Source organism: Amblyomma mixtum, chromosome 3, assembly GCF_055824585.1.
Source record: "Amblyomma mixtum isolate Tamu chromosome 3, ASM5582458v1, whole genome shotgun sequence".
In the NCBI taxonomy this organism is placed as follows: domain Eukaryota; kingdom Metazoa; phylum Arthropoda; class Arachnida; order Ixodida; family Ixodidae; genus Amblyomma; species Amblyomma mixtum.
The window spans coordinates 434,019,197-434,034,538 of record NC_143014.1 but is presented as its reverse complement, the minus strand read 5'-3'; the positions used below and the strand labels follow the sequence as shown (position 1 = coordinate 434,034,538).

Sequence of the window (15,342 nt, the reverse complement as noted above, 5' to 3'; positions counted from 1 at the left end):
CACACACACACACACACACACACACACACACACACACACAGTTCCGCTCAATCTGACCTTCATAGCGCTCGATGCAGAGTTCAGCTCATGAGGCAATGAGCGTCCGGCGGCGTCGAGACGCGACGCCTTTTGGTGAACGCGCAAAACAGCATCCTCACCTGTATTTGATTATGCACTTGACTGCTTGTTGCCGACGCCTTCTGTGCTTCACGCGGCATGCACGACTGCGCAGATCTCCAGCGCCGAGCAGTTCTGGAAGTGGTCGCGGGAGGCGCTGGTGCCCAACCTCAAGGCCGGCCCCTGGTACAACGGAGGCCAACCCTTCGGACTGCGAGGCTTCCTCGGGGACCGGGTGAACCGCATCATGGGCTTCGCCGCCCTGAGGCAGATACGCGCACGGCCAAGTGAGTTTTCGCGCCAAGTGTGGGTCCCCTTGATAGTTACGTAAACTCGCGTTTTGTGTGCCCTAATTTTTAATAAGCCCGCCTGAAGCAGTGCCCACCATAAAGCCGTCCTGACGCCGTGTACACGATTCTGAGTCCGGCTATTAGCTTTGTGTTGTGTCCCCTTATTGCTTTTGTGTGTGTGCGCCCCCGCGTCCTCCTCCTAACGACCACTCGCATTCCCCTCCTAACGACCACTCAATCCTCCTCCTAACGACCACGACAGTTGCCCCTCGTCGCACGCTGTCACCAGATGCCCCCCCACGGTGCGCCCCCGCACCCTCCTCCTGTTCTGGGAAGCCACTCCCTCCCGTGGACGCTTCTCAGCTCCCTCCTTTCTTCGTGCGGCCAGTTCGGCTCCTGCCTCGGTCGACGCTGGTCGCACCCTCATCGGCTTTAAATAAACGAAGTCTAAAAGTACCGTGTGCGTCTTTCGCTGCATTCAACACAGCGACCGGACACGACAGTGGCGACGAGAAAGTGGATTCGACCCGCGCTACGCAACGCTATTGACAAGCCATGGCTACGCGAGGGTTTCCCAATCAGATACCAGAATTCAACGGCTCATCGTGGTCATCGTGGGTTGGACGCCTTCAGTTCTACTTTGAAGCTAACAACATCACAGACCCAGCCTTGAAGAGGGCCAACCTGCTGACGCTGTGCGGGGAGCAGACCTACGATACTGTCTGCGCCCTTATTCAGCCAAGCACACCAGCGGCAGTGTCTTACGACGACATCGTAAAAGCGCTGCAAAAGCACTACGACCCAAGGCCATCCGAGGTCTACAGCCGGGCTCGCTTCCAACGACGAGATCAACTGGGAGGAGAAACTGTGAGCGCCTACGTAGCCGCGCTCAAGAAGCTTGCTGCCGACTGCAATTTTGGAACGCTGTCGACAACAGCTACCGGGCAGGAGGGAGACGCAGCTTCTTCTGCTAACACCACCATGCTTCCCTTGGACGTGATGTTACGCGACAGATTTGTGTGCGGACTGAGTGACGAGTCACTGCAGCAGCGCCTGTTCGCTGAGAAGGACCTCACATTCAGCAAAGCTTACGACATCGCCGTTCGAGCGGAGAGCGCCGGTCACCAGCAGAGAGGGATTCGCCGGAACACCGAGCCGGTACACCAGACAAGCAACCAGGTGCGCAAGCCTTCTGTTGTCGTAAAATCGGTCAAAAAGGCACAACGCTGCTGGCGGTGTGACGACCAACACAACCCCCAGGGATGTCGATTCCAGTCAGCCACGTGTAATTTTTGCCACAAGCGAGGGCATATCGAAAGAGCATGCATTACGAAACGGAGACTTGCCAAGATAAAGTCACCTTCCCAGCCTAATCACAGCGTCAACGCCTCAGAGAATACGCCGCTATCTGATCTCCATGGAACAACATCAGCAACACCATCTGTGTTGTACGACCTGAACACCATGAATCTCGGCACGCGACCGAAGATTTTTACAGAAGTAAGCGTACATCACCAGCTGATTAAGTTCGAGGTGGACTCCGGCGCAGCCTGTACTCTGATCAGTGAGGACACGTTCCGAACTTCATGGCCATCTGACGCACCCGCCCTGCAACAAGACGACACGCACCTGCGAACGTGGTCAGGACAGAATCTGCCACTATTGGGCTCTGCCAACGTGCAGGTTAACTACAACGGCCAGACCCATACGCTACCTCTGCTTGTTGTGAAGGGCACAGAATCAAGCCTTCTAGGGAGAAACTGGTTTTCTCCACTAGGCGTGATGATATGCGGCATACACCAGACGCCGAGCCAGAACATGGTTGAGCAACTGCAGGAGAAATACAAAAGAGTATTCTCGGAAGAGATTCCAGGAAACGAAGGGCCCCCGGTCACACTGGAGTTGTTGGACAACGCGCAACCCAAATTTCTGAAGGCCAGGCCGGTGCCGTTTGCTCTCCGAGATTCAGTTGAAAAAGAGTTGGACAAACTGGAGCAGCAAGGTGTCATCGAGCCGACGCAGCATTCAGAATGGGCCACACCACTTGTCGTAGTTCGCAAGAAGAACGGAACCATACGCCTCTGCGGAGACTACCGGAGCACCGTCAATCTTGCGACTAAAGCGTCCTCTTACCCGCTACCGACACCTGAAGAAGTATTCAGTGTACTACGTGGCGCAAGAGTCTTCAGCACATTGGACCTCACCCAGGCGTATCAGCAGCTGAAGGTGAGCGAGTCAACTGCTGAATTATTGGCAATTAACACACTGAAAGGCTTGTACAAAGTCAAGCGACTGCCTTTTGGCGTAGCTGCAGCCCCGGCCATATTTCAAAAATTCATGGAGACAGTGCTTCAGGGCATCCCAGGAGTTTGTGTCTACCTTGACGATGTCATCATCAGTGGCACTTCCACTGAAGAGCATGCAGTGCGCCTAGAGCTCGTTCTCGAAAGGCTAGCAAACGCTAATTTGTGCATAAGCAAATCGAAGTGCTGTTTTGCGGTGCCAGAGGTGCAATTTCTGGGACACCGAATTGATGCGGAAGGCATTCACCCTACCGAGGACAAAGTGCGAGCGATCACAGAAGCACGAGCTCCAACAAACAAGCAGGAGCTACAGGCTTTTCTCGGACTCTTGACGTTCTACGACCGGTTCTTGGAACAAAGAGCTACCGTGGCCAACGACTTATACCAACTCCTTCGGAAAGATGTGACATGGACATGGTCGCCACGCCATCAGCAGTCATTCGATGCCCTGAAAGACCTGATTCGAAGATGTACAGTCCTCCGCCACTACGACGAAAGGAAGCCTCTGCTTTTGGCTTGCGACGCATCACCGTACGGAGTCGGCGCGGTTCTATCGCAAACTGACGAGCAAGGAAGGGAAGCTCCCATCGCCTTCGCCTCACGTACGTTGTCGCAAGCAGAACGCAACTACGCGCAACTTGACAAAGAAGGGCTAGCCATCGTCTACGCGGCGACACATTTTCACCAGTACATTGCCGGCCGGAAGGTGACCTTTATAACCGATCACCGACCGCTATTGGGCATTCTGGGACCACAAAGGCCTATGCCACCAACTTTGTCTCCGCGAATGACACGTTGGTGCATCAAAGTCTCAGCGTACGACTACGCTCTGGTCTACCGCAATGGGAGTAAACATCAAAACGCCGATGCGCTAAGCCGTCTGCCACTAGACGCAACTGTTGACGAACCATTTCCACCAGGAGACGTTCTGATGTTCGAAGCACTGCCAGAACCTCCGCTTACAGCAGGCACAGTTGCAGCATCTACGCAGAAGTGCGCAGCTCTCCGGCTAGTTTACACAGCTGTTCAACAAGGCAACGTGCATAAACTCAAAGGGGACAACTTCGACGCTTACCGCAGGCGAGCTACAGAGTTGAGCACCCATCGCGGCTGCATCATATTTGGGTCCCGAGTTGTGATGCCGAGAGAACTACGCGCACAAGCTATGTCTCTCATCCACGCCGGACATCGGGGCATCGTTGCAATGAAAAAGTGTGCCAGAAGCTACATGTGGTGGCCTGGCATTGACAACGACATCGAAACAGTGGTGCGAGAATGCAAGCCTTGCCAGAGCAGCCGGAGCGCCCCGCCGAAAGCTCCTGTCCCAGAATGGGAAAAGCCAGACACACCATGGCACACACTGCACATTGATTTTGCAGGACCAATTGAGGGCTGCACTTTCCTTGTGGTCGTAGATGCCTACACAAAGTGGCTTGAGATAAGGCAAATGGGACAGACGACTTCGGCAGCAGTCATTGACAACCTCCGATCACTATTTGCAACGTTCGGCCTGCCGCGCAAGGTAGTGTCGGACAACGGAACACCGTTTGTGTCTGCGGAGATCCTCAAGTTTTATCGCGACAACGGGATCTCATCAGTTACATCGGCCCCCTACCACCCAGCGACAAACGGACAAGCCGAGCGCTACGTAGCCGAGCTAAAACGCGCCCTTGAAAGAGATCAGACAGGCTCGCTGCAGCGCCGCCTTGCGCGCTTTCTCTTCAAGCAGCACACGACGGTTCAGAGCACAACAGGCGAGACCCCCTCGAAAATGATGTTCGAGCGTGAAATGCGAACCCAGCTCACAGCCATCCTCCCCGAGCCAAAGGCAGAGACGTTCCGGGAAGAAAAAGCAATTCCGCGCTGCGGCACGCTTAATGAGGGGCAGCGCGTCCTCGCCCGACAGTTTCTGAAAAAGCCACGCTGGGAGGAAGCTACAATTGTCAGACGCATAGGCCTGCGCTCTTGGCTCGTCAACATACATGGCACAGTAGCACGCCGACATCTCAACCAGCTGCGTAGATTTACGACGCCGTCTGAGAGCTGTCCGCCAGCGGAGAGAACACGTGCACCATTTTCCCACATAGCCTGGCACCTCTTCCCGGAAGAAGAGACTTCGCCCAGGACAGACCTAGGAGACACAGCGAACAACAGCCAGCCTACAAGTGTTTCTCCCCCGAGCGCACAAAGCCAGCGCGCCTCCACGCGTGAGCGCCGACCCCCTGCACGATACCAGGCAACTTTCTAAGGGGGAAGGAAGTGTTGTGTCCCCTTATTGCTTTTGTGTGTGTGCGCCCCCGCGTCCTCCTCCTAACGACCACTCGCATTCCCCTCCTAACGACCACTCAATCCTCCTCCTAACGACCACGACAGTTGCCCCTCGTCGCACGCTGTCACCAGATGCCCCCCCACGGTGCGCCCCCGCACCCTCCTCCTGTTCTGGGAAGCCACTCCCTCCCGTGGACGCTTCTCAGCTCCCTCCTTTCTTCGGGCGGCCAGTTCGGCTCCTGCCTCGGTCGACGCTGGTCGCACCCTCATCGGCTTTAAATAAACGAAGTCTAAAAGTACCGTGTGCGTCTTTCGCTGCATTCAACACAGCGACCGGACACGACACTTTGTAATCCGCTTACTGTGGCACCACAGCGCTCAGGGGCCCGTGCTGGAACGTTTGTTTCTATAATTCCTTTCTTCCTCCGGCCTATAGCATTTTTAGTACCACCAAGGGACAGATGGCGTGTATTTTGGTCGCTCTCTTTTTTTGAACTCCCCGCCCGCATGAAACACTACCCCTGAAATCACCGTTTATAAGTGTTAATTGGCTTCAGTAAATTAATAAACGCAGTACCTCCGCCAGGTTCTACAAAAAAATGACTGTACTACTAGATGGTGGCGGTGGTGCCGTTAAGGAGCAGGCGGAGTTACTCTTTCATTCATAATGTCAACAAATGTTCCGTCTTTATCGCATAGTATAAATAAGCCGCAGTTTACCAGTACCCATAGGAGGCCAGCGTCCACTAAAACATCCAAAGGTAACCTTGTTACCGAGTTTCTCTCATTTCGTTGATCTCCAGGGAACACTGCTTTAGCGGCGCTATTCAGAGACACGTTCCATCTGTTTAGGCTGCGCAGATATGCCTGGCCGCAACGCTCCGCCGCTTCGATCCTCGTCCCCTTATACAAGCCAAGATTCTAGGCCCTTGGATTAAACCTTCATCTGAGGACAGCAGTGAAGGCGCAGTGAAGTTCAAGGTTATCGACTTTTAGTGTGTACCCTGTGTACCCTGCTAGTAATCGTCTACGGACATGTGAAAAAATTGTCTCCTATTCCTCTCTCCCCTTTTATTCTCTCCCTCCGTTCGCCTTTCCACGTGTAAGGTAGCATACTGGGCGTCGCCTAGTTAACCTCCATGCCTATCGGTTCATCTTTCTCTCTCTCTGCAGCGTATTGCGCTTTGTACTGAGCAACGAACTGAGCGAAGCCACTTGGCTTTTGCAGACTCGTGCCGGGTGGAGAAGCTGATGCGGAACCTCGTGGACGAGTGCCGCGGCCAATCGAACCTGCTGAACGAGGACAAGCTGAGCTACCGGCCCGGCTGGCGGGAGGTGGTTGCGGACGACAACCCCAAGGACCGCAGCGGCAACCGCGTGGTGGACGAGTGGCACCACCGGCGAGCCAAGGAGCTCAACGGGCTGCCCTTCTGGGGCAAGCTGGACGTGTACGGGGGCGGCGGATACCTGGTGCCGCTGCGGGGCACCAACGAGAAGATCATCGACAAGCTACGCTATCTGGAGAAGGCCGACTGGATCGACGGAGGCACCAGGGCCGTCTTCGTCGAGTTCAGCGTCTACAACGCCCAGGTGGGGCATATGGGCTTGTAGTGCCGGAATCCGGAACAGGCCAGGCAGAGGACATGCGTAAGAGAATAGGACTCTGTTTGGTGGCAGCAGGAGTTGACTATTGACTACTGGAAGTGATTGTGGGTATTGCGATGTAGATCAGCCAGTTCTCAGGTATGTGCCTGATTAGTGGACCTTATTTAACATCTGAGTGTCGCTACGGCAGACCAATGGTAGAAGAATCCCCAAGGAATCCCACCTGTAGCTTGAAACAACCTCAACCTCTCAGTAGGTGGTTTCAGCGGGGTAGAGTTTTAGAGAGCAGGCTCATTCATTAAGGGGTACTAAGGACAGATTGAAGTTGGCCTGTACTTGCACACTACCGTATTCTGACGACAAAAACGCTACTTTCACTGGTTTATGGAGGGTTTAATGTCCCAGAGCCACTCAGGCCATGAGGGACGCCGTAGTGAAGGGCTCCGGAAATTTCGACCTCCTGAAGACCTCTAACGGGCACTGACATCGCTCAGCACACGGGCCTCTAGAATATCGCCTCCATCGAAATTCGACCGCTGAGACCCGGATCGAACCCGCGTCGTTCGTGGCAGCAACCGAGTGCCATAACCACTGAGACACCGCGGCGGCTCTGAGTCGCTTTGGGACGTTAAACACCCATAAACCAAACTTTTGTCTAAATACTATGAACAGACAAAAAAAAATACATACGAGGTGGTACCCAAAAGAAACCGGACTAAATTTTTTGGTCGGCAAAGCTTCTGTGGTGCCGCGTTTTTCCACTAGGAGCGCATAGAACGAACATTCCAGAGTCAGTAAGCCGAGTGCCGTCGTTGAAGGAGGTCAGACTAGTTTAGGCAGAACTTTAGAGTGACGACTGTTTTGTGTGAATGTCGTTTTTGCAATGGCTGATTTTCGTGAACAGCGTGCGCCGGTGAAATTCTGATTTTTGCTCGGAAAAAGTTGAATGGAAACTCTTGAAATATTAAGAAAGACGTACAAGGACGATGCTACGGGGACAACTCAAGTGTTCCTGAATCGAACCCTGAATGAAAGCAAAAATCATGCCAATGGAAAACTTCAAATTCGCCTCGCCTCAAGAAAGCTCGTCAGGTGAAACCAAACCTCAAAACAATGCTGATTTGTTTTTTCAACGAGAGAGGAGTCGTCCATTGAGAATTTGTTCCGCAGGGTCAGACAGCCAGGCTTTCTACTTGGATGTTTTGAAAAGATTGGGCAACAGTATGCGGTGGAAGCGGCCAGATTTGTGGCGGTCGGGTGACTGGTTTTTCCATCATGGCAATGCCCCTGCTCACACAGCCCTGTCTCTACGACAATTTTGGACCAAAAATGGCATGATCCCTATTCCTCAACCCTCATACTCTCCCGACCTTGCCCCGTGCTACTTTCTTTGTTTCCTAGAATGAAAAACAAGGTGAATGGAAAGTTTCGCTGATGTTGCTGAGGTGAAGAAAAAAACGAGGGTGGCACTGTCAAGCATCACAAAAGATGAATTTAAACAATGATTTAAAAAATAGAATGAAAGATTCGACAACCGTATCATTGCAAGTGGGGAATACTTTGAAGGAGATTGAAGGTCAGTGCTTAAAATGTGAACAAATAAGTTCAAACAAAAATAAGTCCGGTTTCTTTTGGGTACCCCCTCGTATAGCCGGGCAATAAAGTCTCTAAGAAGTATTTAGGACGTTAACCCCCCATAGTCTATAGACCATTTTTATAAGGGCATGTAGCGTGTAGTAATGGCTCTCCTGGCTCCTGACCACTGTTTACGCGTTCTCTGAACCGGGCAGGTGAACCTGTTCGGCGTGGTGACGATCGTCGCCGAGTTCCACCCGGGCGGCGGCGTCATCCCCAACGTGCGCATCGACGCCATCCGGCTGATGCGTTACCACCAGGGGTTCGGGCTGTTCGTGCTCCTCTGCGAGCTGGTCTTCGTCGGCTTCGTCATCTACTTCACGGTGCACGAGTTCCGCAGCTTCCTGAACCTGCGGGCCGACTACTTCCGCAGCTACTGGAACCTGGCCGAACTGGTCGCCCTGGGGCTCTCCTACTCGGCCATGTTCTTCTACATATCGCGCATGGTGGTCACCAGGAAGATACTCAAGACCTTCGAGCGCAGCCACGGAAACGGCTACGTCAAGCTGCAGGTCTGTCCGCCGTTGCGTCTTTCTTCTATTTGTGCCACCATTACTGCGAACGTGAATTGCGATTGATGCAAATTAAGTATGGTACAGTAGTGAGAGAATATAGCGCAGAGTAGGACAGGACACAAGAAGACGTGAACAACTCTCGTGTGTAGCGCTCGTGTTGTTCGTGTAGTCTTGTACCCTGTCCTACTCTGCGCTATATTCTCTCGCTGTGATCATGCACCAACAAGCCCAAAAAGCTACGCTTATGGTACGGTAGATGCACAAGTTCATAATAACAATAATAATGCTTATTTACACCCAATGCGTACATAGGATGGAGCACAGAAGAAAAGACTCTCGTAGTGACAACTTGACAAGGCCGCATTCCCCGAAACATTAGCAATGGCAGCTTCGCATTCGCAGTGCGAAAGAAGTGCAATCACAAAAAGTCCACAGTAAAATTAACGTGAATTTTAACGAACGTGCCGTCTTTGCCAGAAGCACAAGGCAGCAGCAGCCGCGGAAAAATCGAGTTTGCCACTAATCGCCTAGGCAGCGGTCGCCAGCCCTTGACGGTTACGAGGTCAACTTGCATGACTTGAACCTGTGCCACCAGTATATTTTGGATTATGATGCGTCCTGATGGCATGAGAAGCGATATAGAGTAGCCTGGTTACTTATGGCACTAACTGTCCATGATAATCAATCGACTAAGCTTGTGGGTCAGTGTCGTTAGACTGTTTTCTCGTGTATGCGTTACTGTAGTACGATACAAATTTAAGAAAAAAACAGCAGTTGGTAACAATGGGCCTACGTTACTCGGCTGACCAATCAGTGAACGGAATCGGCTTTTTAAAAAATCGGGTGTGTTAAACAAGTCAGAGGCATCAAAATTCTAGAACTTATGTACTCTAGTCTGGTGGTTAGTCTCTTGTTTATAATAACAAGAATAGTTTTAACAACGGATTACTTTTTGTCGTGGAGAAATTCAGTGCTGCGGTCCTAAATGTGGGCGGAGCTGCACTGCACACTTAAGTTCTATCCTACTATAGCAGACAACTGACACAGAAGCACGCCGTGCGCGTACGCGTTGACACCACAAAGCGCGTGACTGTGTGCAGGTGGTGGCGGCTATCGACGAGCTGTTCGGCTACTTGATGTCCTTCCTGATATTCATCTGCATCCTCAAATTCACCAAGCTGCTGCGCTTCAACAAGCGCATCGGCATCCTCTACAGCACGCTGGCCCAGTGCTCCAGGGACCTGAGTTCTTTCTTCGTTGTCTTCTGGGTCGTCTTCTTCGCCTTTGTGCAGGTTGGTGTCTCAAGATGGCGCAACGTGCTTTCGTATGCAGGTCACGCTGCTGGTTGAGAAGAAACCATTAACTGATAAAAATGGTCTATAGAGAGTCTGTAGACTTTTTATAGACTCTATTGTCTTCCTATAGATATTTATTTTTGTCTATTCATAGTCTGGATGTAGACTGTCTACTAAAAGTAGACAAATGTAGACTTAGTAGACAGAAGTCTACTAAATGTGTGTGGGTGTACAGATTGTTTGTAGACTGTCTGTAACATCTGTATTGCCGATAGATTGTTCTCTAAGATTTGTCTATAGAGAGTCTATAGACTTTATAAACAGAAGCCTATAGACAGTCTATAGACTGTCTAAAAATTATCACCAAGAGCTCGTGACAGAGCACCTATACGCGTCACTCACCTTTCTGCCACAGTATTTAAGTCCTGAGTGATCTCCCGCGCACGTCAAAAGCAGCGGCGTTTCTATGCCTCTACTGACGTTTGCTCTAAAGCCATTCAAAGTTTAAAAAATGTGTACCTATGGACACCGGCCAAAATTTAGATCCGTTTAGGTTAGGAACAATTCTTCCTGAAGAATCTACACCTCCGATCGTTTTTTTTTTCTTCTTTTGGGTGGCTGCAAAATGTACAAGGAGTGAGGTTTCGATCGATTAATATCATTTTTGACGAAACAAAAAGGACAATCGTGTGAAATTGACATTTCTAGACCATAGTTACTTCATCTCACCTTCTAGGGTTAAAACATCGCGCCGTAGCTGAAGAGTCTGACGTTGTACCGCAAGGATGAAGAGGGCCTTAGAACCTTCAGGCAAAATAGTCATTCATACCCTACAATCCTGGAAAATTAAGAGCACTTTTGAATGGGAAAGAGTTTATGAACGTAATTTTTATACGTATATCGTAATATTTCCCTATTGCAATCAATATATCCGCAGACGTCCTCTCAGCAGGCTTGCCTTTTCTTGCATTCAAGGTTCTTGCTATCGCCAAAAGCCTTCCATATTGGTTTTCTATGGCAGTATTAACTGCTTGATGCGAGCGATGGAAAAGCTTTTGAAAATGATCTTGCTGCATATCGGGAAAATGGACCATTATATTTAATATTTCCGTAACAGCATCTTACAATTTTCCAATATTCAAAATTTTTGTCCAGGAATGTTGGACATGCGTTTCTGGTCATATGGCATGCAGTGGCCGAACAAGTGAAATGGACCATTGTCCTGAATTCCTAATAACGACCCACTCTTTGCTCCCAGGTATTCTACATCCTGTTGGGAACCAAGATGGCGGAGTTCTCCACTTTCGTCACGGCTGCCGAGACGGCGTTCGACATGGCGCGGGGACAGTTCAAGTTCGACGACATCGCCATGGCGTCCCCCGTGGTCGGACCGTTCGTCTTCTTCGTGTTCGCCCTGGTCACCTCCGTCATCCTGCTCAACATATTCGTCACTCTCATCATCAGCTCCTTCCAGTCCGTGAAGGAGGACGTCGAAAAGCAGTGCAACGACTTCGAGATGGTCAGCTACATGGGCAAGAAGTTCAAGGGTTTCCTGGGCATGGCCACCGCCGACCTGGAACCCGACGAGGCCTCCAAGCCACCAACGCTGGAGGCCCAGATCACAAACTTCCCGGAAAAAGTGGACCGGCTCCTGTTCTACATCAACGACACGTACTTCGATGGCCGGCTTGACCTGTCGGGTAAACGGGCGCTCAGGGCCCTGTACAAGGCGCCGGAGCCGACCGCAGCGGCGGCAGCACCCGTCCAGGGAGCTATGCTCGACTGGATGGAGGTGTCGGACGAGCCTATGGATGAAGTGGCCGAGCCGGCGCCGAGGCGCAGGAAGAAGAAACGGTTCTGAGCGACGCCGGAAGATGGCGACACCGGAAGGTCCTACTCGGGAACACGGAGCCGTCGGAAATTCTCTCCGATGGTTGTGCGGTCCAGGCCGCCCGCCGCCTGCCACTGAAACGCTATGCTGACAAGCTGGCATATTCTCCCAAAACCCAGCAATGGAAAATTTGTTCTTTATATTGAACAACAGAATTGCAGAAGCAGCAGCCGTGGAAGATCTTGTGCCGTAGAGACTATATGTCTAAAACGTGTGCTGCCATCTAGCGAGTATGACCAGCGTCGTATCCTTTCCCTTTTCTTCAGGAGCTCTCCAAAAAGTTGGGAGCCACTGCGAGCACGTTTTAGCAGGGGTCAGAAGTTAAATGTTCGCATGCATTCCAGCAGGCGTTAAACACTTCTGAACGTTTATTAGCACTCGTAACAGAGCAATCAACATATACTACGATAAGCCCGTATTGAAGCGAAGATGGTGTCTAAATTTTATCTGTGCTCTGAACATTTCAGAATTCTCTCAATATTGAGCATTTTCCTGCACATAGCCAGAAGTTCGAAGTGCAGCATAGGGTATTTCAGTCATGTCTCGGGACCAAAATTATCATATCCTAATCTTCTGAAGAAAAAAAAAACGGTAGCAGAGTCCGCACTCCCTAGGCCGCTGGAATAGCACATCGCGGTCTAGTTGGTTCATCACAAGGCGGAGCAGCGCAAGCTACACACGGACAAGAAAGTAGACGATACACACACAGCGCTGTGTGTGTCTCGTCTACTTTCTTGTCCCTGTGTAGCTTGCGCTGTTCCGCCTTGTGAGGTCGCTGGAAGGTATACAGTGTGTTAACGTTTGACGAACGCCTCTATAGTCGGCGTCAAAGAATGAGGGACACATTCCACACAGAATACACGCTTGACGGCATTGAAGTCCCACGGCTTCACTTACTTGGATCACGATCACGCCTAAAACTAGAAACAAACGATTCTACGATGCGCTCCGTGTTCCCAAGTATGTGCTTTCGCATTCAGCTCATGCGCACGGCAGGCGATAAGAATGTGTTTTCAGCACGAAGGCAGCCTCGCTGTCTTTATGTGCACAAAGAAAGGAAAGAGTGAGACGTAGTTTTTCAATACGTCTCGCATTGCCCGTAGTGTGTAGTCATAAGTAGAACAAAGCTGAACATGACCTTGCTGCACAACCACCACAGCTCAAGATACATGTATACCCGAGCGGAGCGGGTTCGGCGGAATTCCCTTGTTTCGACATAACAAGTTAATGTCACCTGACTTTAACTGAATTTTTTTCTCGTTTCCAAAGTTTCACGGAAAGAATGGAAATATTTTTTTGTGTAAAAGCTTATAAAACGAAGAGTTTAATTAAAATGAAAACCGAGAGAAACAGAAGAAAAACTGAAAATAACTGGAGAGAAAAGTTGAGTTACGTAAACGAGATAATTGCTTTGGCGCAAAAACTGTATATGTGGTTTACTGCTCCAAGAAAGCAAAAAACCAATATCCATCCGACTTTTCTGCTTTGAAGATAACAATTGTCACCAGAACAGCCGAGCTCAGTAAGCCGGAGTTATTTTAATTACACCCCAAAGGCTTTAAAGAGATACTGCAACTATTGTCGAAAATCACTTTTGCCGCGCGTTTACCTTTTCTTTATCAGTTTTCACTAAATCAATCTGCCTTTCAGGAAGCTTGTGATGCAATGTGCAGAACATATGCTCTGCCTTTTCAGCCCTTTTGGTGTGTCAGATGGGGTGAAAAACTTGATTTTTCTGCTCTGCGCATAATTGACGGTGAACGTGTGTGGTATAGGAACAGCAAAGTGTGATGCTTCCAGTTACAGTCGCATTGCCTCCACTGATGTTAATATTTTTACATGTTGCGACTAATGTTTGATCTAAAAACGTTGAGCTCGTTTTGTGACCGTGCTTTCTCTTCTGAATATAAAAATAAGAGTTCTTGTCGTTAATAAATGATTAACTTTTTGGGTGTAGAACACCCGAGAAGTTTTCCTGGCACTGCAGTTCCTATAAAGCGACCGCATCTGAGGTCATGTCCTACATTCGAACAATAACGACTTGTACGGCGGACATGCATACGAAATTAGCAGCTTCAGCTTTCTTTTCCTTGCACGCATCTGTACATACTGTCAATAAATGGTGTAGTTCATTGTTCAAAAGCACAAGGTTATTGTGGTCCCTCTTCAAGTCGTGCCTGCACAATGTGGCGCAATACTTGCATGAACACAGGAACTCCGGCTCAGAATGCGAAGCACCGCTTGAGCTTTGCCGTGAAGATGGTTTACCTTAAATGCGTCCTGAGAAGCCGCCGTCGGCTTCACACCGATCGGAGAAGCTTTTGACCCGTTCGCACGCGTCTTGAATCTGTAGCTCATTATCAATGAATCTCTCTGTACTACTGCCTGCCATGACAGTAGCTGCGCTGATAGCTATTCCCCTTTCACGTTCGCGGCGGTGGTATTTCGATGGAGGCGAAATTATAGAGGCCCGTGTACTGCGCGATGCCGGTGCACGTTATAAAGAACCCCAGGTGTTCCAAATTATCCGGAGCCCTTCACTACGGCGTCCCTCATACCCTGAGTCGCTCTGGGGCGTTAAACGGCCATAAACCAACAAATAAACATTTCACCTTCGGCTAGTGCAATCGAAGAAACGCCGAACGCAACAACTCCGTCACGTCAGAGACTCCCTTGAGTGGTCTGCCGGGCACACTTTTCCGCATGTTGCAGCTTCTAATTCTAATTTACTCCGCAGCATCCACCGTGGCATGCACCATCTGTGAAAGACTATATATGGCTCTGGCGAAGGATTGGAAACCCTAGATAGCCGCTCCCGCCCGCCACGTTGGTTGTACTATATTTAACCCTTTCAAGCACAGCTCTCTACTTCGCTGCGTAACATTTTCCTGTCTATACAGTATAGCTAGGGCTCAAGAAAGTCAATTCATTCGTTAATCAGGAAAAAAAATTGGTGGGGGTTTAACGCACTTAAACCGAGAACACGTGCGAAAGCAGGTGTTCATTCTTCAACTGGAGGAGGCAATTAAGCTCCGCCTTGAGAGCACGACGCAATACGAGCAGAGGGTGACTGCACATGTATGCAGAATTTTTCATTCTCTACTTAACATTCATAGATGGCGTTGAGTCCTCATACCACTTAGAGTTACTGTATATGCTACCAACAGTAACTCTAATACCCCTACTAGCGCAGTGGCGCAGCGGTTAAGAGATGTTCCACTGCACTGGCAGGTGGCTGTCTCTATGACAGCCACCCGTAGGTTTTGTGCGACCCATGTTGCTCTTCCCGAGAAACCTCTCGCACAGCTGGCGCGACGCTCTTCCGAACTTATCCGAGCTCACCCGAGTAACTCGGATCAGCGGTTACCAAGTAAGCCTAGCGGTTGCCAGGTAAGCCAAGAAAGCCTAGCTTGCTTGACTGTT

The 15,342-nt window shown here is 50.4% G+C and overlaps 1 protein-coding gene across 1 annotated transcript in view; it reads left to right on the top strand.

Annotated features, from left to right (window-relative positions):
• LOC149358170 (polycystin-1-like) overlaps window positions 1–12,597 on the top strand; it is an 80,594-nt gene extending 67,997 nt beyond the window's left edge. The window contains exons 41-45 of the mRNA XM_089585090.1: window positions 233–404; window positions 6,207–6,568; window positions 8,374–8,730; window positions 9,834–10,025; window positions 11,287–12,597. Of these exons, the coding sequence (XP_089441216.1) occupies window positions 233–404; window positions 6,207–6,568; window positions 8,374–8,730; window positions 9,834–10,025; window positions 11,287–11,889 (1,686 nt within the window). The 3' untranslated portion in view covers window positions 11,890–12,597. The remainder of the gene's footprint in view (window positions 1–232; window positions 405–6,206; window positions 6,569–8,373; window positions 8,731–9,833; window positions 10,026–11,286) is intronic.
• The last annotated feature ends 2,745 nt before the right edge of the window (window positions 12,598–15,342 follow it).